The sequence below is a fragment of the Eumetopias jubatus genome, unplaced genomic scaffold (genome assembly GCF_037043125.1).
Source record: "Eumetopias jubatus isolate StellerSeaLion01/CBP00866 unplaced genomic scaffold, mEumJub1_p1.0 scaffold_1, whole genome shotgun sequence".
NCBI classification, from domain to species: domain Eukaryota; kingdom Metazoa; phylum Chordata; class Mammalia; order Carnivora; family Otariidae; genus Eumetopias; species Eumetopias jubatus.
Window position 1 is genome coordinate 45833648 of NW_028274807.1, and position 23960 is coordinate 45857607.

A 23960-nucleotide genomic window follows, 5' to 3' on the forward strand; every position below is an offset into this window, starting at 1 on the left:
AAAAATAGCAATTTTTAAACCTGTGCCTGTAAGCTACATAACTAACAAAAATGCCTACAGTTGAAGCCCACTGAATACATACTTGCTAATTATACTGGACCACGAAACCAAGAGTTTTCCTAATTAATTCAAATAAACTAGCATTTCCAAAGTGCCTACCATGTGCAAGGTACTGTGCTAATGATAGTGGAAAATTTTTACACATAATAATAAAAACAGCACAAGGCATGTTCCCAGTTTCTAGAGGATTTTTAAAAACTTACTGAATGTAACAGGATTAATTACGTATGAACTGAGAGAGCCAAATATGTGGAAAGAATCTCATACCCTAATTGGAATCATTATGTTTGCTGCAGATGTGGACTGGTATGATTTGGGGAATTATTAATTCACTCTTTCTGCAGTGAAAGACTATTTTCCTCACTTCGATGTAAATAAAAGGACTACCTTGTCATCATCACCTTAAGATTCTAAAAGAAAGTGATACCTTGTATGTGTAATAGAAAGTTAGATCAAAAGGATTGTCAGTGTCAGAAAAACAAAGGCTATCTTTTAAAGTAGGTAAGGGGAAAAAGTTAGTGTGTTTTTTAATTTCTGGATTTAAAGAAACAAACAATATCTTCAAGACAGAAGTCAAAAAGCACCCCAGTCTCCAGGGTAAATGCAAATAAAGAAAACCACAACCACAACCACCAAACACCAATCAGGGTGGTGTTCCTTGTAGGCCCTTTCTGAGGATTGGTAGAAACTGCATTTTTTTAATCTCTGTTTTTATGCTTGTCCCAAGATCTTTTAAGGGGTGGGGTGGTGGGGAAGAGGTAGCCACTATATAAAAGAAGCCACCTTGTGATTTTGAAAATTTATACAAAAATAAAGAAATACCAGGTTTGGCAGCTGATCCTTTGCAATGGACCCAGAAGCAACCTCAGTTTATTTGGATTATTTCTATGTTACCAGCAAAAATCCTGATCTTGAGGACACCGACTCCCATATTCCTTATATGTCGGCCTTCCTTCCGGTCTTTTACACAGCTGTGTTCCTGACTGGAGTGTTGGGGAACCTCGTCCTCATGAGTGCCTTGCATTTCAAACGGGGCAGCCGAAGACTGATTGACATCTTCATCATCAACCTGGCCGCGTCTGACTTTATTTTTCTTGTCACATTGCCTCTCTGGGTGGATAAAGAAGCATCTTTAGGACTGTGGAGGACAGGCTCTTTCCTGTGCAAAGGCAGCTCCTACATGATCTCAGTCAACATGCACTGCAGTGTCTTCTTGCTCACCTGCATGAGTGTTGACCGCTACCTGGCCATCGTGTGTCCAGCCATATCCAGGAAATTCAGGAGGAGAGATTGTGCATATGGAGTCTGTGCCGGCGTCTGGTTTATCTCCTGCCTTTTAGGTTTGCCTACTCTTCTGTCCAGGGAACTCACCCTGATTGATGATAAGCCATACTGTGCAGAGAAGAGGGCTACATCAATGAAACTGACTTGGGCCCTGGTGGCCTTAATTTTTACCTTCTTTGTCCCTTTGGTGAGCATTGTGACCTGCTACTGTTGTATCACAAGGAAGTTGTGTGCACATTACCACCAGTCAGGAAAACATAACAGAAAGCTGAGGAAATCCATAAAGATCATCTTGATTGTCGTGGCAGCCTTTGTCTTCTCCTGGCTGCCCTTCAATACTTTCAAGCTCCTGGCCATTGTCTCTGGGCTGCAGCAAGAAGTCTACTTTTCCTCGGCTTCTCTCCAGCTGGGCATGGAGGTGAGTGGGCCTTTGGCATTTGCCAATAGCTGCGTCAACCCTTTCATTTACTATATCTTTGACAGCTACATCCGCCGGGCCATCGTGCACTGCTTGTGCCCTTGCATCAAGAACTATGACTTTGGGAGCAGCACGGAGACATCAGATAGTCACCTCTCTAAGGCTCTCTCCAACTTCATTCATGTAGAGGACTTTGCCAGAAGGAGGAAGAGGTCTGTGTCACTCTAAAAGGGACTGTGACATTTCAAGCTCTGTTGGTAGACTGGAGAGTTAATTTGTGTCAGCCACAAAGAAAGAGGAAAAGTATTGCTGATACCATTCATAGTGTTTCATAAATAAATATAAGGAAGAGTTCATTTTTAAAGAGATGACTGAAAAGTCCCTGTATTTATTGGTATGATTGGGTCATGTGCTGGTTTGGGGGTGTTGGGTTTTTTGCTTTTTTTTTTTTTTTTTTTGGCTAAGTGGCCTTCTTGTCAATCAAGTTCACCAGGCAAAATATGACTCTTATTGTCCTTGAACTCTGACATAAAGGCTCCTCTTGGACTCCTTTCTTCATGATTGCTTATGTACATTCAGGCCTTTTCCTCTTTCAAGAACAGTGGTACCTTGATCTACACCATCCTTTATATTGGGCTCCAATTGGACTACATCTAAAAGATTCTGCCCACTTCCATTTGGTGAGAAATGTGGTAACAATGCAGGTAGCAAAAAATATACTTGTGCCCTGTAATTAATTGTTACTGAGTAACAAAGTGAGAGTCTGGCCTTAATCTTTAAAAGTTTGTATACTGATTCTTTACTGTTTCCAATATTATCTTTCACCCTTTGCCATTCACAATAACTTTGGACTGGCAAAAAACTCACGGGGATAAAATCATTCTGTATTGTGTTTATGATTCAGGACTTACTTTATCACCTGACCTTCTAGAGTATCTTGAAAAGGCAGCATTGGGCAAAGTTTGACTTTTATTTTCCTTGTAAGATATATTGGTAAAAACGTATCTCATTATAATGGCATAGTAATTATTTTCAGTAAGGTTTTACTATGCTCTTTTGTTTTCATTGACTTCATAAGTTAGGATATGACTTTGCTTTAATTACATGTTTTTAATTACCCAGTTATTTAGTTAGCAAATGAAAATGTTACTACTAATATAATTGGAGATCATCAAATGCTTAGCTACAGCATCATGTGGATTATCACTTTGTATTTTAATTAAAATGTTAATGCTACATATTCTCTATGGCATTATTTGCTTGGTGTATATAATTTCAAGACTTGATTCAGTAATATAGGAAGACAGGATGCTCTGTATTCAGCTGAAGTTAAAAATCCATAATGAAGATGTTACTGGTATTTTATATATACACATTTTTCCAAACCCAGAGACTTTCCTCAATTCTTTCACCTAATAAATATTTATTAAGTCTATTTGTACCTATATTCCTTTTAAAGACTTTGAAGTGAAAAACGTAATTAGCATCAACCACAAAAGGCTTTGCTACAGAAAACATATTATTGTAAACATCTTTTGATTCAAGAGAAAGTGGGTTATGTTTTGACCTTCAGTGTTGACTCAAATGAATTACTATTTTACTTCTAAATATTAGGTTTGAAAATCAGAGAAAGCTTAAAATCTTCAGAGATCAAGTAATTCAAGTTCATCCCATTTATCTTTCACATTAAGAGAAATCTCAAATATTGGGCATATTCTTATAATCTATTTGAAAGTTGAAAATATAGTTTTTGGTTTTATAAATTGGTTAATTTGTTAATTTCTCATAAACTTTTATTAAATAAAAATATAATTTCCTTATTTAGGTATTCTATATTATATTCATTTCTATCAACACATTGGTATTAATATCGATATCATAACAGCCTTTTAATACTTTGTCATAGATATAGAATAAAGGAAAATAAATCATAAGAAGTAAGTTTTCTTGGAAAACTTCAAAACTGAATTCAAAACAAATAGATCTCCAAACGTTAAATGGAAACAAAATATAGACGGTAGAAGACATCTGCTTTTTAAAAGCAAATCAGCAAAATCACTATTACTAATCAGGAAAATAAGTGTCTTTCAGAAATGCTACTTTAAAAAAATAGCTCAATCAATCAGGTAAAGTATTTGTTAGGAAAAGAAAAAGAAATTGGGTTGTTAGTTTCAGCTTCCTCCTTAATGTTGGGTCATTGAACAAATCATTTTAATCTTTCATACCTAAGGGTAGTTGGTAATATCTACGTCTATAGAATTCTCAAGGGTATTATAAGACTCATAAATATAAAGGTTCTTTAAAATCTTGAGTTAAAAATTATTATATAAAGCTATTGGGTTTCTACTATTAATTTTTTTAATTGAGTGTTGTTTTAAAATTTCCAAACTAGAAGGGTTCCTGGCTGGCTCAGTCAGTTGAGTGTCTGCCTTCAGTTCAGGTCATGATCTAGGGGTCCTGGGATCAAGCCCAGGGTTGGGCTCCTGCTCAGCAGGGAGTCTGCTTCTCCCTCTCCCTCTGCCCCCCTCGCTACCACTCCCCAAGTCCCCTGCTCCTGTGTACACACTCTCTCTCTCAAATAAATAAATAAAATCCTAAAAATAAAATAAAATAAAATTTCCAAACTGGAATATCAAGTGACAATCACTCTCATTTAACAAATATTAAGAATCTGTCTTCTGTTTCATCCCTTTAGTTTTTTCTGGAAATATGTAAAATAACATTGAAGATAGATATATTATTGTATTTTTTTTATTTTTTTAATTAACATATAATGTATTATTTGTTTCAGGGGTACAGGTCTGTGATTTATCAGTCTCACACAATTCACAGCGCTCATCATAGTACTTACCCTCCCCAATGTACTTTTTAATACCTTAAGTAGATAACGCTAATTTTGTACATTAGAAAATCTTAGCGTATTGTATACTCATAATGTTCCAATTATGGAAGAAAAAATAGACATAATTTTACAGATAGAATAACTCTGATAGTAAAAAGTTCAAAACTTGATTAAGTTGGTGTGTCATTATGGATTCTTCTGGTAGGAAATGAAGTTTACATTATAATAGCATTAAAAGTTTTATTATAAATATACGGTTAGATCCCATTTTACATATTTTTAAACCATGATATTTCCACATTTTTAATACAAATTTATTTATATACACATATACATTCAGATACATGTAGAAACATAGTTTATCAAGATCTTTATTACCTCAAACTACTCTGAGGGCTACTTGGGGGTAATTTCATGTCATTATTAAAACAAATCAATACACATTGCCATGAATTTTTCTAGAAAATTAATCTGACATCCTAACAATCATGACTTGCCAGTTATATCTAAAGTTAGAAAAACAAAATAAAACTTAATAAGAGTAAATATATGAGGCAATCACTGCAGAGTAACTTCATTTGTTGTCATTTGTCTAAGTGGTCCAAAGCTACTGCCAGGAATTTAATGACAAATAAAAAAGGATAGTCATCTCCCAAGCATTTCTCGAGCAATTTTTCTTGAACTTACCGCAGAAAAGCTCTCCAAGAAAGTCTGTACAAGATGTCACCAATAACTTATAATTAATTGTAAATTTTTATAATTTTAAATAACTTTTTTAATTTTAAAATCGATGTGCTCAAGGTGCACACAGTCGCAAACACACATTTACTCCATTTAGGCCATACTAAAAGACTTAAAACTTATCTGATGTTTCTGGGAGTCCCATAATTCGTCCACTCTAACAAGTCAAAATCACCTCTGAGTGAGACTAACACTAGTGAGAGTAACGGTCTTAAAGGAAATTTATGTGCGTGACTGGAGGTGGAATATTACTAGGGGTCACAAGTTAGTTTTTAAATAGATGCAGAAATGCACAGGATGATGGTGAGCTGAGTGAAAGAACTCTTCTCCTATGATTCATCTTGACTCTATACCCACTGGCAATCTCAAAAGTGAGAAATGACTTGTCAGGTGTGCATGCCACAATGAACAGTAAGTGTCAGTGTTCCTGCAGAGTTCATTCAAAGAAGTTAAGCAATATTAAAACAATTACAAATTTACCTGTAAAAGAGACATTGGTGTAGCCAGCTCGCAAGATGATGGCCTCCAGCACCATGAGAGATAGAAGCATGAGGAGAAAAAGCAGGAAGATAATTCCAACCATCAGAATATCTGTAAACGGTTATTGGATTTTGCCTTCCTCAGAAATTGGTATGGATTGGACTGTCCATTGCAAATGCCGGTTCTTGTTTTAAAAATTCTTTTCTTTGGGTCAACGTTCTTTGTTTTTATCAAGTCTCTGAGTAAACAATTATGACTAGACTTTACATATGTGTACAGGGAAAAACAGTAGTACCAGTCACCTGATTTTATACTGCTGATATAAAAATCCTCCTTAGAATGAATTACTCTTGTAGGTTCTTGTTTTTGTCATCTCCTTAGAAAGCTACATTTCTTAAACATATTTTAAAAATGGGAATTGTGGGGCGCCAGTGTGGCTCAGTTGGTTAAGCAGTTGCCTTCGGCTCAGGTCATGATCCCAGGGTCCTGGGATCAAGCTCCACATTGGGCTCCCTGCTCAGTGGGAAGCCTGCTTCTCCCTCTCCCACTCCCCCTGCTTGTGTTCCCTCTCTCGCTGTGTCTCTCTCTGTCAAATAAATAAATCAAATCTTTAAATAAATAAATAAATAAATAAAAATGGGAATTGCATCCTAAGATTGCATTCTGCAACATTGAAAAGAAAACAAACAAACCTACTTTTAAATATCCAATGTGTCAAATTGTTAATGAAGTAAAGGCTCTTATGGCAAGTTAAGTCATAGTAAAATATAAACTCACATGAAATGTCCATTTACTAATCTCAAAGTAGGGGGAAGTATTCTGTTAGTTGACTGATCTTATTAAACTAAAAAGTTTTTGGTTTAAGTATGTGAGTAACAAATTTCTAAGATCCAAAGGTACTTTTACATTATGGTGGAACTTTTTTAAGTTGACCACATGTGATTAAGTTAAATTCTAGTTAACTTAGGCAAGTCGCTCATTTAGAGAATTTATGATAGAATGTTCATAATATTTTTATAATGCTCTACAGACCTAGTAAAGGTCAATCTGAAATCATTCAGCGACTTTCTTATTTGCTACTTAAGATTTAATAATTAGCGAATTTCCTATCACTGCCATGTTAACAAGAGTTAGCTTCATCTGTGAGTACTTCATGATGTCAACACTGAAGAGACAAGACATTTTTATTTGCTAAGTCCTATCAGTTCTCATTGGAAAGATTTCATTTCCATATTACCATTAGTTCAAAACGAAATATAAACGGTTCTCCCTGCTACAATACTTTATGATCTATACTGTATAAATTCACTCTTCCATTTGCTCTTAATTATATACAAGGCAGAAGATATAAATATTCTTGTGATGTTCTTAGATCAAATAAAATGTTATGCATCAAACAATACATGTGACTAAAGACTATTTTTAATTTTTAAAAAATTTTCTGTGGCAGAGTCTTCAACAAGCAACTTTGCTCTTTTTCTTTTTGGAGGACAGCAAGTATTTAAGAACTTTGTATTGCAAAAGCTCTACAAATCTCTAAATCTGCAAATTCTAAAATAGCATATCATTTACTTCATATAAATTTAATAGAGTGTAACCTGTTCAGAGCTACTGCATGATGTATAGAAAATAAAGCAGAATTGAAAGGTCAATTCTGCATGTTTGACCTTCTGCATATGACTCATTTATTGCTCATCATATCATAGGTCAGTGGCTTAAATTTATGCCTTTTATGCCATAGACTTGTGGAGTTCCTTGAAAATAGTCAATAACTCAAAAATAACACTGTTCTTGCAAAGTGTCTATTGTACTCATTGCACCATGATAGCCCAAAATTTGTTACCATAACTGATGGATTCAAAAACAGGCATATAGGGGCGCCTGGGTGGCTCAGTTGGTTAAGTGACTGCCTTCGGCTCAGGTCATGATCCTGGAGTCCCGGGATCGAGTCCCACATCGGGTTCGCTGCTCAGCAGGGAGTCTGCTTCTCCCTCTGACCCTCTTTCCTCTCGTGCTCTCTATCTCTCATTCTCTCTCTCTCAAATAAATAAATAAAATCTTAAAAAAAAAACAGGCATATAGCAATCACTTACAAAACTTCACTCTCTTTGTCTCTCTCTCATACACGTGCACACACACAAATACACAAACACATGGTGTACAAATGCAGTTGATAAGTACCTATTGAATCTTGTTGCTAATATTCAGCCTAAAGTACTTGACAGAGTGCAAGAAAGAGGAAAATAAAGCAAAGAAAACATATAGTAAATAGGAAATATAAAGTAAAATGGCATATGTAAATATACCAACAATCACAACAAAAATATAAATGGATTACAATTCTCTATTAAAAGGTGGAATAAGGCACCTCAGCGGCTCAGCTGGTTGGGTGACTGCCTTCAGCTCAGGTCATGATCCTGGAGTCCTGGAACTGAGTCCCGCATCAGGCTCCCTGCTCGGCAGGGAGTCTGCTTCTCCTTCTGACCCTCCCCACTCTCATGCTCTCTCTCTCTCAAATAAATAAATAAAATCTTTTTTAAAAAAGGTAGAATAAATAGCTTGTTCCCACAGTCATCTAATATGTATATATATATATATATATATATATATAGCACTAATAGACTCTGTAGGATTTAAAGAGGTAAAAGTAGAATTTGTTTCTTTATGAAATTTATAATCCCCATAGTTACTTATTTTTTTGAACCAAGGAATGAAGTACTAACACCCAAGAAGAGCTTGTTATAAAAAAAAAAAAGGACAAGTCAAATCACTTTCTTTGATCTTTTACAGTGTTTAGGGAAAGGCCCATGAACAGTCCTTATATAAATCACTCCATTTAACTGCCATTTTGATATGGTTGTTTCCTAAATATTGTCACATTTCCTTAAAGAAATGTTAATATTGGCATCCCCAGAGAAAAATACCTTCGTTGTTTTTAAAGATTCTCAGGCATAAATGATTATTTTAAACACGAAAATGCATATTGAATAGTATGAGGTTTAAATTTATTTTCAAATGACAAACTAAAATAAGATATGCAAAACAGATAACTCTATACAAATCTTGTCCAAAGACATTGATTTAATGAGATGCCCTCTCACTTACCCCTCCTTTTATTTATTTATTTTTTTAAAGATTTTATCTATTTGACAGAGAGAGATAGCGCGAGCAGGAACACAAGCAGGGGAAGTGGGAGAGGGAGAAGCAGGCTTCCCGTGGAGCAGGGAGCCCGATGCGGGGCTTGATCCCAGGAACCTGGGATCATGACCTGAGCCGAAGGCAGACGCTTAACGACTGAGCCACCCAGGCGCCCATTTACCCTTCCTTTTAGACCAAAAAACAAAACTGACAACTCAGGTGGAGAAGTGGCAACTGAGAAATGAAACTTGACCCATGGTTTCATGTTTAAAGCAAAAGGAAAAAAGAAAAAAAAAACAAAACAGATTCAGAACAGTTAAAGGTAGATGGAGATGGCTATCTTAACGAAAAAGATGTCATGCAGTGCAGACCTGACTCATGTGCACTAATAAAAATAGTTTAAAATTATAAAATTAGTTAAGAATTGAAAAAAAGTAAATGCAGAACTGCATAACTTATACACTGCTTAGGATTATGAACAACAGCAATGTCAATTCTATAATTCAAACATAGAAAAAATACTACCAATAAACTTATGAAACTATTTGGCATGATAATCAAAGACAGCCAAATTAAAATAACAAAATACAATTTTTACTTATTAAATTGGCAAAGATTTAAATGTTAAGTACTGGGCGCCTGGGTGGCTCAGTTGGTTAAGCAACTGCCTTCGGCTCAGGTCATGATCCTGGAGTCCCGGGACCGAGTCCCACATCTGGCTCCCTGCTCAGCAGGGAGTCTGCTTCTCCCTCTGACCCTCTTCCCTCTCATGCTCTCTATCTCTCATTCTCTCTCTCTCAAATAAATAAATAAAAATCTTTAAAAAAAATAATAAATGTTAAGTACTGAAGTCGACCAGGATTGGAGGTGTGAGGTGTGGGCAAGACTCCCTGGACTGCCGATGGGGTGTAAGTTTATTAAGCTAGAGAAAACTTAGAAACATGTATAGAAAGCAGTTCTGCTTCTAGGAGTTTAATGTAATCATGGAACATAATTGTATATGTAATTATGGCTCTGTGAAAAAATATATGTGCATGCATTTTTATTTCAGCATTGCTTGCAAGAGTAGAAACATGAAAATAACTTAAATGTCCACTGATAGGGAATTGATTGAATAAATTAAGGTTCCTATACATCCTTACAATGGAAAACTACATAGCCTTTAAAAGTACTGTACCATGTACTGACATGAAAGAAATCTTCATAATAAATTAAATTAAATTAAGTAAAAAAAAAAGAGCAAGCTAAAAAACAGTATCTATTGTATAATCACACGTCTGTGACTACTTCATTTATATAACAACACAGGAATTCCAGAACCCTATACAGCAAAATGTTAACTTTGTTCCTCACTATGTAGTGAGGTAACAGGTGATTTTTATTTTTGTTATTCCCCGTATTTTCCAAAAAGAATATGCATTAATTTTGTGGTAAGAAAAAAGCTGAATTTAGTTCAATTTTTTTAAATGAAGTACACAGGTACAAATAGTAGCTAAAAGTAAATTTGCTGTAAAACATCAGTTCTGCATCATAGGCCCTCCAATTCTTCATTGTACTATATTTCTGATTTCTGAGTGAGTATAACCCCTACATTGGCCTTGAAACCTTCCCTAATAATCTAATGATTCTTTTCAAGAGGACCTCTCTGTTATCTGTACAAATACCTGACTCCTTAAGAGCAACAATTTCAGGGCTGTTACACGTTTAAAATTTTTAAATGGTGCTGAGGGGTTGACCATCCCAACATTCATTCCCGGTTTCCCAGTGCCCTCCCGTAGCACAGCAACATTGCGACCTGCCTATGGAGTCACCGGTGGTCTGTTGCCTGGCTAGGGAGAGGGGGAGAGCCATGCCTTCATTTTTGTATATCTATATCCTTGTTCCAAATCAGGCCCTCACGATTGTTGAACTAGGCTGAACATTCTAGGAACATCACACCTTTGGCTAACATTAAAATGAAGAATTTTTATAAATGTTAAATATTCCAATTTTTTAATTTTTACTTCTTTTGTTTCTAATATGATGTAACTATGAGGACCTGGAAGGCTGTACCAGTTATGCTTCCTTTAGGAGCACGCATCTTGCCACTCTCCTTTAACTTTTTAGGTCATTCTAGTTGTATTATGATTAGAGAAATAAGTGGTGTAGTAACTTTTACTTAATTCCTACTCGGTTCTTTCTCTCTGTGACACTGATTTCCTGTTTAAATGGAAGGCTTTTCTTTGGTGCAAATTCAATACGATTTGTAATAAAAAATAGTGATTAGCAGTTATAATCATGTGATAGTCAAGAGTTCCTCCAGCTATTGCCAGGATGCTGTGATACAAACTCCAAGCCTATAATCCATATTAGATAGTAAATAATGTATATGACTCTGCACTTTTGAGAGGAAATGAGAAGAGTATTATGGGTAAGTAAATGGAAGTTAAACTCTATAAAAAACTAAGGAAAATGCTACAGAGGTTAATAGTCTGTTTCTGGCACTACCTTGAAAGAGCAGAGCTAACTCAAATACCATGATATAAAACATTTAAATCATTAGCTTATAGTATTCATTATGATACAGCTATGACCACGGGAGGGTGGTATAGCATTGGGGCTAAAGAACACAGATCCAAACTCCACCATCTATTATCTATGAAAGGTGAGCAAGTTTCTTAACATTCCTGAGTCTATTTCTCTCCATAAAATGTGGACAGTTATACTTGCTTTAGGTCACGTCAGCTCTAATTAATTAAAGTGAGAATGTAAGGAATTTGGCACAGTATCTGGTACACATTAAGAGCTGGATGAGGGGTGCCTGGGTGGCTCAGTCGTTAAGCGTCTGCCTTCGCCTCAGGTCATGATCCCAGGGTCCTGGGATCAAGGCCCGCGTCGGGCTCCCTGCTCAGCGGGGAGTCTGCTTCTCCCTCTACCCCTCACCCTGCTTGTGTTCTCTCTCTCAAATAAATAAATAAATTCTTAAAGAAAAAAAAGCTTGATAAATGACCATTGAGAAACAGTTCCATTTTATAGATAAAGGAAATAGGATTCAAAGAAATCAGATTTCACATCATTCTTAAAGCAGTTTTTTTTTTTAAGATTTTATTTATTTATTTGACATCATTCTTAATGAACTGGACCAAAAATGAAACTTTGGATTTCAATGAAACCCAGGCCTACCTATGTGATTCCAAAATTCATGCTTTTTCCACTTCATATTTTTTTCCTCTGATTCCCAGTTTCTTTAATAGACTCTGTTAACACCACACCCTTCCCTTGCTTTAGTTGATTCTTTCTATCTCTAATTACTTTTCAAATTCAAACTCTCTTTCTTATTTTTTCTAGTGCAAATATCTCAAACCCCCAAACCCTATGCCTATTTATGGCTAACATAATAAAGATACTGCTCAAAGGAAGAGGAAGTCTGCTTTATTGAAAATACAATCTCAAAAGAATAATACTTTCTTGTAACATGTTTCCCTTGTAATGTGAAATCCCTTAATTGTGATTGATCAGAAATGACATCTTCTATCCCTTCCAGCGGGTCACTAAAAATCTTATATAGACAATCCAACGTATGCTGCATATAAGGAAGGGACAGCTGTCTCTTTTCTTCCCTCTCACACCCAACCCCACATTAAAGGACAGTAGCATCTAAGACAGTGACCTCACAGGAAAACATTTTTTTTTTTTTTTACAGAGCATACACATACCAGGTAAGAATTATAGTCTCATTTCCTTTCTTTCTCAAATTTTTTCCGGTCACAGATTTCTTATGATATTCCCAAGGCAAGAAGAAAAGATAAATCCGGTGCCAAAGCTCCCACTATAGACTGTGTGCCTATGGGTTATGTCACCAGAATTGGTATCAGACACTGAAAGTTTTACCATCTTTCTTATGAAATGCTGTTTGTTATGACAAGAAGCTGCACTCACTGTTCTACGTGCAGAAAATTTCAATAGACAAGATTCTTGTCCTCCAGGAACCTCATTTATACTTTTCAGAAAGCGTATGTATAAATTTGCATAAATGACTCCCTAATATTAATAAGGATTCCCAACTGGAGCTTTAAAAAACATCAGGGTTTTTCACATTATATACTGCCCCAAACATGTAAAATCTTGACTTAAATTTACTTTAAATAAGAAATAATATTTTCCATGCAGCATTTTTAGGAGGGGCAGTTAAGAGTGTTCTGAAGTAAGATGATAATAAGGTCAATAATCCAAAGACCACAATCAAGGAGAAAAGGAAACATAATTTTTGAGAATAAGAGAGCATAGTACTCAAGTATTAAACCTGCTATTTATTTTATAAATATATACTTTTGAGAATAATTGCCTCAACTTGCTTTATTTTGGAAGTATATTAAAATGTTAACAATAGTTGTTTTAGGTAGTAGAACCAAAGACAATTTTATTTTTAATTTTAAATATTTTTAGGAATGTTTTACATTTTTTCTAATGAACATGTATTTCTTTCTTAAACGTTAAAATAAAGGATGTTGAAATAAATGTTACATGTGGCATAAAGCATGCATTAATATTTCAGCCCAATTTTGCTTCTTCCTCTAAAGTCAAAATAAGATTTTTTTTAAATGTCATGTTCAATTTTAAGTTTAATTTCCGTAACTTTGGATGAAGCATTAATAAAACTCAACCAAATCAAATTTGCTCTCATATCATGTGTAGCAAGTCATTGTTTGGTTCAAGGCTTCCAATTTACTTTTATTAAATTGGCTTGTCCATGAAGTCAAAGGTCAGGCTAGTTTGTGTATGTAGATGCAGTTTTTTAGTCTTATTTTAAAATATTTCAACTTTTTAGTTAAGTGCAAATTAGAATTGGCTGGATAATAGTTGACCATGAGTTTTCCCATTTAGTCCAAATGTTCTATTTTTAAATATTTGCAAACAACATACTCAAAAAGTGCAAATATTTCCAAGTGAAAGATTTCTAAAATAAAAGTAACGGTTTTTTTTTAATTGAGCAATCATATGAGGAAGAATGTTGACTTTTAACATTTTTCTCTGTCACGGACTTACCTAGAAACCTTTCTAGCTTTCAGGATGTCTAAACATTGTTCAGAAGGAGAACCACTGGCTTGACATCAATTTTCCATTGTAATGGTACAGCTCTGTTACCAAGAAAAATGCACAGGGCAGATGACTTTTAACAAGTTATCTACAGTTCTTGAAGTGCCTGGGTGGCTCAGTCAGTTAAGCATCTGCCTTCAGTTCATGTCATGATCCCAAAGTCCCGGGATGGAGGCCTGAGTCAGGCTTCCGGCTCAGCGGGGAGTCTGCTTCTCCCTCTGCCCCTCCCCCCAACTCATGCGTGCTGTCTCTCTCTCTCACTCAGTCTCTCTCTCAAATAAATAAATATAATTTTTAAAAAAACAAGTATCTACAGTTCTCATTGCAACGATTTTTTAAAATGTAGATTAGGAATGAGATCTGTTTATGGAGTATTCATTTAGCGCCAAGGAACTGTTAAATGGTTCACATATGTTATTACGTTTAATCCATCAACCAACCTGTGAAAAAAACCTATCTAGTCCTCCCTCCTTTTCTCTCTTTTTCCACAGTGGTCAGAGCTTCTTTTCAGTCTGAAGCCTTCTCCCCACCTTCTCTAGCTTCTTCTCTCAATAGATCTCTTTCCTACTCCCTGGAGTAGGAGAAGCAGACCTCAAGAGGTCTTGAACTAACATATAAAGAAAAAAAATTCTAAGAGAATATAAATTTCTAGGGTTAAAGAACCCTTTTGGAAAATACTTTCTTTCAGACATGTCAAAGATGGAGTGTGTTATACATTGGAATAACAAGCATTTTCTACATTTTCATACAGCTAAAGTCCTATGTTAGGCAGAGAATTGTAAAAATGTGCCTCTGAGAAGTATCTTGATTAGCTGTCTTAAGAAAAGTCCTCAATGACACCTCAGGTAATAGGTAAAAATTCTCAGCGCTATAGTGATAGCTACCATCGTAGTCATCGTTACAGTTTATCTATTTGTACCTTTCTACTCTTTTCAACCTTTCACCCACATCTTTAGAAAATTAAAATGAGGAATGTCTTCAAATAATGGAGTAAAAAAAACATGGTCTGATGTAGTGGAAAACATAAAGGCTTTAGAATCAGCAAAATATGAGTTGGAAACCACAACAAACCATGAAGGAAGTCTGTGTAACCTTGGACAAGTTATTGACATTCTCTGGTTCAGTTTTCACACCTGTGAAATGTGGGTAATGCTGTTCCTTGAAGGTTACTGAGAACTAAATAGATGAGCAAACTTATGTAGGTGATGAGAGTAATGTTTGTTTTGTCTTTAAGTTCTGTATGAATCCTGTATGTACAAACACTGTTACATATATATTTCAAAAACAAATTTTAATTTAAAATAATTTAATTGTGGACACTTAAGAGTATATATAAACTATATATAACATTAAATATTAGGCAGATTACATACTTATCCAAACATGCAGACCCCAAAAAACAGGATCCTCATTCATAGTTAATAAATTTATTGTAGCCTCTGGGTGGCAAATTTTATAAATTATATTTGAGAGTTATTTTGTTCAAAGTATTATAATATATTTATTATTTAGCTCTAGTTAGTACTGTAACAGAAAATACCTTTAAAGGGATAAGATGATCAGTCCTTATCCCTGTGACTCTATGTGTTTTCTTAGAAGTCTCTCCAAGATTTTTCATCTGGATTAATTAAATCAGATGTGTGTATGCCTATAACTCTATCAGAAATTATGTATAAAGAAGGAGAGAGGGGCCTACGGATCTACCAAATCAGGATAGCTTTTTGCTCTGAAGATAGGAGAAAATGTTGGCTATAGTCAAAAAGTTCTCTCTTTGAAAGTCCAAACCTTTCTTGGCTTTGACATTTGGATGACTTAAAGTACAGAAAAAAATCTACAAAAATAGATCCGCAAATATTTTAAATGCTCCTCAGACAGACTGAAAATTCAAAATATCACAAACATTTTATGCATGTCTCTATGTAGAAAAAAAATAGGAAATAGGTATAATATTCTTCCCACCCGCAGTTCTGGTGCCTACACACAACACCGCCTTCTGGAATAATTAACTCCATGGGGCAAGGGACTGGGTGGGGAGGTAGAAGGGACAGGGAGGAGGCTGGGAAATGGGAAAAAGGATCGTCACTGTTACTGATTTTCCATTTATTTTAGGAAAAAAAAAATTCCTTCCCTGTGTTTTTTTGTATCTGAGAAGACTGGCCAGTTGAGGACCTTGGAGGTTGGGAAGTCTTCTCTGGGAGTGAGAGAGCAGGAGGCAAAGCCCTCGAGAAAAACTCAAGTTTTCAAAATTGCGTATCAGCTCTGCCCTGAGGGCACTGACACAGTGAGAGAGGAAATGACCTATGGCTACTGCCTTTAAACCGTACGCCCCCCCCCCCCCATAACCTCACCAACAGCGGCCATGAATGAATTATGTCAGCCACTGAACCATCCACTTGAATGCACGGCTTCCTTCTTAACTATAATTTTTCTTTAGCCATCTCTGTTTTTGTGCCTCTCTGCTTTCTGTTAAGGTCAAAACAACACTAATGGTTTTTAACATGTTAAATGGTTGTTTTCCCCCACCTTGTTTTACTGTAAAACACAGAAAATGAGAAATAAGAAACCCCCCATGAGCTTTAGAAATAGTGCATTTGAAAATTTCAACATAAAGATTTAGTTAAAGTCAGACTTAATTCGGTTAAATTTAATGTGCCAAGTTTTAAATGAAAATTTGGTTCTCTGCATTTTAAGATGCATGTTTACTATATTCTATTTAATTCAGACATATCACAATGTGCATGATAGATAAAATTAAAGGCTTATTTATATAAATTTTATAGAGTACAGCACAAACATTGTTGTCAAAGGAGTTGTAAAATCATCTAATTAACCCACTCATTTTTCAAATAAGGAATTAAGTGAAGAATCTTATTCAGAAGCAAAAATTTTTTGCAGTTTTTAAAAAAATCATTGAGCTAGGGGCACCTGGGGGGCTCAATCGGTTAAGCGTCTGCCTTCGACTCAGGTCATGATCTCAGGGTCCTGGGATCGAGCCCCACATTGGGCTCCCTGCTCAGTGGAGCCTGCTTCTCCCTCTCCCTCTGCTGCTCCCCCTGCTTGTTCTCTCTTGCTCTCTCTCTCTAATAAATAAATAAAATTAAAAAAAAAATCATTGAGCTGGTATGCATGGGTACAATTATAAATGTTGTTAAATTAAGACAATGTTGTATTTCTGTTTCAGTTGAGAAATAGCTAATGCCCTGAGTCCTCTGGATGCCCACCTATCATAGCCCTCTGTCACCTTCCTTAGGAGCTCTTGGACCCTTCAACATCAAGCAACTAAAGGGTTAATACTCTGCAAGCAAGAGGCCTTTGGGAGCCAGGCTGGCTGGTGCCCAAGAGGGTGCAGGCTGTTGACAGTTTTGAATACTGCCCTTGCATGCATCAATGGCAGCAACATAAATTCCCAACTGTACTGGACATTTGTTGGTTGACCCAGCATCCATTCTCACGCTCTACCCTCACCCCTGGCTGTCATCTATCTGTTCTTTCCCACACAGCTCCTGTGTTTGGTAAAAGCTGAACCCACTCTCAGCCCCATGGAAAAGCCTGGATAAACTTCAGGTCCTCGGTAACTTCCAGCCTCTGGCTACAGGCACCACAGGGTGAGCAGGTGACTGGCCAACCAGGCTATCGGGAATGCTAGGACAATATTGCTCTCTCCCTTCCCAGGCCCTGTTGAAATTTGCAACCATCTTATTAAGAGCAAGGAATCCGGTCTTGGAGTAAAATTAACATTGTTGACAGTAAAGAGATAAGACAGAAAAACAAAGCAACACAAAGCAAAACAAAATGAACTGCGTCCTTACTGGCATAGCTGAGCTGCTAGACCAACCATTCCTGAAGTCCTCCTTAATTTGGACTTTCCAGTCACCTGAACCTAAACATTTCTTTTGTTGTTTAAACCCTTCTGAATTGGGTTTTTTTTTTTTTTTACCTGAAAGCTTTTGGGACCACATATATTAATAAAGTGGCCCCCCAACAAAATTCTCCAGTACAGCCCTTTAATTATACCACAAATTTATAAAACAAAACAGAATTTCTCAAAATGTGTTCTGAAGAATGGCTAAAATAAAAAATACAAGAAGCAAGTGTTGGTGAAGGTGTGGAGAAAAAAGAACCCTCTTGCACTGTTGGTAGGAATGTAAATTGGTGCAGCCACTGTGGAAAACTGTATAGAGGTTCCTCAAAAAATTAAAAATAGAGCTCTATGGTTTAGCAATTATACTACTAAGTATTTGCCCCAAAAATACAAAAACACTAATTCAAAGGGATAGATTCACCCCTATGTTTAGAGCAACATTATTTGCCATAGCAAACTATGGAAGCAGCCCAAGTGTTCATCAACAGATGAACGGATAAAGAAGATGACGTATATATATTAAACCATATCTGTTATACTCCTCACTCTCTCTCTCCATATATATATATATATATATATGAAATATTACTCAGCCATAAAAAGGATGAAATTTTTCCATTTGCAATGACATGGATGGAGTTAGAGAGTATTATTCTGAACAAAATAAGTCAGTCAGAGAAAGAAAAATACCATATGATCTTACTCATATGTGGAATTTAAGAAACAAAACAAATGAGCAAAGAAAAAAAAGAGAGAAAGTGACAAACCAAAAAACAGACTCTTAACTATAGAGAACAAACTGATGGTTACCAGAGGGGAGGTAGGTAGGGGGATGGGAGAAGTAAGGGATGGAGATTAAAGAGTACATTTATCATGATGAAATAAACCAAAATCAAATACAATGATAAAAAAATGTGTTCTGAAGAGCACAACTTCCAAGAGAAGTTGATAGTTAGGTCCTGGAGAGGAACAGCTCAATACACAAAGTCAAGTTGATAGACCTGGATCATCTAACAAAGAAGATTTGTGGTATACTCAAAATACAATTTAATTTTTTTACTCGCATTCAATTCTTTTCAGATTTATTCAGTAGAGCAATGATTCCCTGCCCGTGCCTGAGGGCCTTGGCAGGTCTATCAATTTTCTACTTATTCTTTGGGAAGATCTTTAAATCTCTTTAAATAATATTAATTCAGAAAACAGAACAACTTCTGTTCTTTCCTTCCCCTCACCATTCACCTACTCACCAGCTGCTAGGGGAAAGGTGGGGTAGAGGTAAGCTTACCAGAGTTTGTAGATAAAAATACAGGATGCCTAGTTAATTTGAATTTCAGATGAATAACAAATAATTTTTAATATAAGTATGTCCCAAATATTGCATAGGATATACTTATAAGAAAAATTGGTCATCGTTCATCTGAAATTCAAATTAACTGAGCATCTTGTCTTTTAACTGGCAGCCCTAGGTGAGCACAGGGAAAAGAGGGGAGGGGAGTTATAGTGCTTACTTTCCCCAGTGAAAGTAAGCATGGCAGATGGTGCCATTTGGAGCATTCTTTGGACATTCTATCCTAGGAGACCTCTCTAGCATCAACTGTCAAGACTTGAGGGATACTCCTCATTCCCTTCGGATGTCCACCCCATTTAGCCCCTAGTCCACCAGCTGCGCGGCCCCACAATGGTTCCCACCCTCTTTAATGTCTTATAGGAAGCAGTGAGACATCTTTGCCCCCATGCAGCAGCAAGCTCCTAGACTGACCACCAAAATGCTCATGAGCCAACTTTTGCATCTACATTTCCGAGGAGGGAATCAACTTCAGTCTGCAGTGTCCCTGACATATGGGAACACACATTAATCTCCTTAACTAGGCCCCATGAAGCCACTGGGCTCGGTGTAGGAGGCAGCAACTTTCCCAAGGGTTAAAGGTGGGGGCCCCATAGCACAGCAACCAGTCGTTCCTAAGAAAATCTCACAGAAACCTCTCTGCTCTCTAAAAGGAGCCAAAAATTGTGGACTAGGTCCCCAGACATTATGCTTGTAGAGTCTGCACATGGTGACTTAGCAACTCACTTGGGAATTTAGCATTTATTTTATTTTGATGCCTAGTTGAAACTTCAATTTTACATTCTGTTATATAGGTTTCTTTTCTGGGAAAATTCTCACAACTTTCAATATAGCCTACATTATGAGTCTACACGAAGGGGTGGTAGTTTGCAGTAGTTCCAAATGTGTTTAATTACATAAACTTTTTTTTCTTTTTTCTTTTTTCAGGAGATTTGAATAAAATTGGTCTTCCATGGCACAGACTTTGGAATGTATTGCCCTAGAATATTTTTTGTTTGGCAATTAAGAGCAAGATTAAGAGGTCTGTGTCCAGATTTGAATTCCGGCTCTGCCACTTAGTGTGTAACTTTAGGCTCTGTGCCTCAGTTTCTTTAATTAGAGAGAATGGTATCTACCACACTGAGTTGATGTGGAAGTAAAATTAGTCAAAACATGGCCAAGCACTTGGAACAGTGCCTGGCACAGAACATGTGCTCAATAAACATCAGCTGCTATTAGTACTAATAGTGTCGGTGGCAGTCAAAGTAGGAGTAGTGGGGCTGCTTAGGTGATCGTTATGAAATGGCAGAGTCTTAAATGCTTTGAGACGCTGTGTCAGTTTGCAAATCCACCTGTTTCTACTTTTACAGATCTGAAAAAGCAAATATTTCCATGCATTGGAATATGGCTAAGTGAATCAAAATGCCCCAAGAGTCCTTTAAATAATACTGTTAATTTTTTAATCCTCTCGTGTGTAAAAATACAAAACTTCTTTGAAATGTTGGACCTCATTTTCACAGAGCTAGAAGATTATATAATTAGGAATTACCCTTACTGTTATCATTAGGTAATTTTTAGAGAAAGGAGAGAACTTCATCTCAAAGAAAAAAAAAAACATCCTTAGCCACTTTGGGTAAGAATAATAACTGCAAAACACAGAGTGGTCTAGTTCATAACCAAATTTCTAAAAACGTGCAACCATTCCTGCCATGTGATTTTTCATCGCTTGCAGCTCTGCCTGAAGCCCCCATGCCCTGACCGAGAGGACCAGCCAAGCACACCGCTGTCCTTGCTTTTCGAGCAGTGTCTCCCTCACATGTGAAACTCAGCAAGGGCAGAGGGAAAACACCAGAAACACCAAGCCCAGCCAGCACACGCCCCAAGACCACTCGCTGGAGAGACACGGTTGTGTCCTAACTTGCGGTAAACAACACACGCCAAGCTGGAGATGCCGGTGAGAAGTCGCTATCAGGCCGTCAGGTTCTGAGTAGCACAGAAAGCTTGAGTAGCTATGTAGCTATTTCATTCCCAGTTTTGACAGACTGGACTGTTTTGGGATGAAGTGCCAAATAAAACAAGGGTGTGTTGAAGTCCTAACTGCTAGCCCCTTAGAATGTGACCTTATTTGAAGACAGGGATTTCCCAGAGGTAATCAAGTTAAAATGAGGTCTTTAGAGTGGGGTCTCTCCCAATAGGACTGATGTTCTTATCCAATGGGGACATTTGGACACAGGTTGCCACTTTTAAAAAGAAAACATTAGTGTTAGAGGCCAGCCAAGTTACACTAAGAATACAGGCATGCCCCAGAAATACTGCCGGTTTGGTTCCAAACCACTGAAATAAGAGCATGGATCGCAATAGAGTCAAATGTATTTCTGGTTTCCCAGTGCATATACAAGTCATGTTTACATTCTACTGTAGTTTATTAAGTGTGCCACAGCATTATGTCTAAAAAAAAACAATGTACATACCAGAATTAGAAAATACTTCATTACTAAAAAATGCGAACCAACATCTAAGCTCTCAGCGAGTCATAATCACCAATCACAACTCATAATAACCAATACAATAGTAATGAAAAACTTTGACATGTTGCGAAAATTACCAAGATGTGACACAGAGACACGAAGTGAACAAATGCTGTTGGAAAAAAGGCGCTAGGAGACTTGCTCGCCACAGAGTTGTCACAAACCTCCAATTTGTAAAAAGGACATGTGGAGCACAATACCATGGCACATGATGAAATGAAGTGTGCCTGTAAATTTTTAATCTTAATGGATAAACCCTGGGATCCAACCAGTGATAGAAAAGCTGCAGCATTTACTGGCTCTACTCCATTCCCCGTAACTAGCAGGTGGAAGCTTGAGCCCAGCTCAGCCCTGTGCCAACCAGCCTCTGAGCCACCCCGGCGCCCTTGTTTACCAGGCACGACTGAAACAAAACAGGGGGAGGAAGTGGGCTGCTTTCATGGGCTACCTGCCTCATGCATGCCCTGTCCCCTATTTGCTGAAAATGTCCTCTCTCTAAAAAAAAAAAAAAAAAAAAATGACAGAAATTTTTGGTGGCTGGATCACCGTAAGATTCCTGGTAAAGCACGTTCCTCAAAAGCATACCTTGGAAAACTCTCACAGGAGTTAAAAATACTTTCCCTTTTTTCTTTTGTTCTCTTCTCTTCATCCTTCCTGCAAAGCACCCTATGGAGGCCTTTACTCCTCAGGCCTCTAATCTGAGTAGTGGCACATGTCAAGTCCAAAGTCTCTGGACAGAAAGATTAGACCAAAGAAAATAGGGCTATAAATTTCATGGGATCGGACACTCCCAATAAACACTAGCTATGGGGCTTGGCATGAGGACCTTCACCATCTGGTTATAGAGACCTCAGTTTCCTCTGTATGAAGGGAGAAAATTGTCCTACATAGTTTCAAACGACCCTGGCAACATGAAAATCCCATGACTTTGATTCTCTATTCACAAGAGAGGAGGGTATGGATCCTGTAATGATCTCACATTTTAGGTTAATTTTAGAAAGAACCAAAAGAAGAAGCCTCACTGAAAAGATGGAGACATTCCCAAAGGAGAGTAGAGGGGTTTTGTGGTAGATTCCTATGGCAAATGTTACAGTGTTAAATGAGCCTATGTGGAAATAGAGAAGTAAGACTTGCAACTGCAAGAGACCAAGCTTTTCCCAGGCAGTGGGTCCCACCGCGCAAGCTGAGACCTTGGTGTCTCTCCCTCTATCTGGCCCCCTTTCTGCACTTCACAAATCCACCAGTTCTGAGTCCAAAGCCCTATTACAATTAGTGGAAGATCTCTGTCTCTCTCTTTGTCTCTCTCTCACTCTCAGATTATACAAACTCTTACTTCACATGGAAAATACCTCTTATATTCTCTCATTATATTAGGCGATGTGCCAGGCTCCCAGGAGGAAAAAGATGGCTTGCCAAAATTACAATAATTCAAGGCGGCTTAATAAAGACAGATAATAAAGAATAGCGATGTAGCCTGAGATTGGTAACAACAGAGCTTAAATCTATGTTCAAAAGGAAGCAGACAGGGAGAAAGCAATTGCCACACCTGAAAGAAGAGTCGTGCACCCTCCCCAAACATCACTGGAGGAGGCCGCCAGCCTGAAGCAACCCCATAGACAGGGAGCCAAGGGAATGAATACCCTTGAAGCCAATACAAGGCATATGGAAAACATTTCAATCCTTGCTAGTTGAAGTACTTCCTGAAATAATTCTCACAATGTCCCCAATTTGGTAAAAGTGCATGCTTACTGAGGAAAAAGCCAGAGGTAGAAAATTTTTGTGCCAATGCACTCTCTTAAGCAATGCAGAATTTTTGGTGTGGGATAGATGTAAGTATGCAAATCTAAAATGATTCCTTACTCCCAGAATAAGCTCCTCTACCTGAAAGAAAAAGGTTGTCAAAAAAAAAAAAAAGTTCTAAAATTTTGCTACTTGTTATTCTTTGTAATTAAATACCGGAGAGACTGGGTTTTCCTTGCATACACTCAACGTGAATGCAGGGAACCAAATGACCACACTCCTAGATTTAACACAGGGGGAAGTCACTCTCAAGCCCTACCTTAAATGCACAGCATTTGTTTCAGGCTATCAGGATCACACTTCTACAGTCTTAACCATAGAGCTATTTAAATCTGAGAATCTTATACTGTGTCCTGCTTTATCCCGTGTCCCCTCCAAGTTGGATCTATTTTAATTACATTCCAACG

General features: G+C 37.1%; 1 protein-coding gene across 2 annotated transcripts; it reads left to right on the plus strand.

Moving 5' to 3' along the window:
• The first annotated feature begins 826 nt into the window (after positions 1-826).
• GPR15 (G protein-coupled receptor 15) lies at positions 827-21062 on the plus strand. 2 transcript variants are annotated; one of them, XM_028119245.2, is made up of 2 exons: positions 827-1762; positions 20958-21062. In XM_028119245.2, the coding sequence occupies exons 1-2, from the start codon at positions 908-910 to the stop codon at positions 21045-21047; spliced, it is 945 nt and encodes a 314-aa protein (XP_027975046.2). In that variant the 5' UTR covers positions 827-907; the 3' UTR covers positions 21048-21062. The 2 variants fall into 2 exon arrangements, with proteins under 2 accessions (XP_027975046.2, XP_087880396.1); XM_088024270.1 differs by lacking the exon at positions 20958-21062 and having other exon boundaries at positions 827-3465.
• The last annotated feature ends 2898 nt before the right edge of the window (positions 21063-23960 follow it).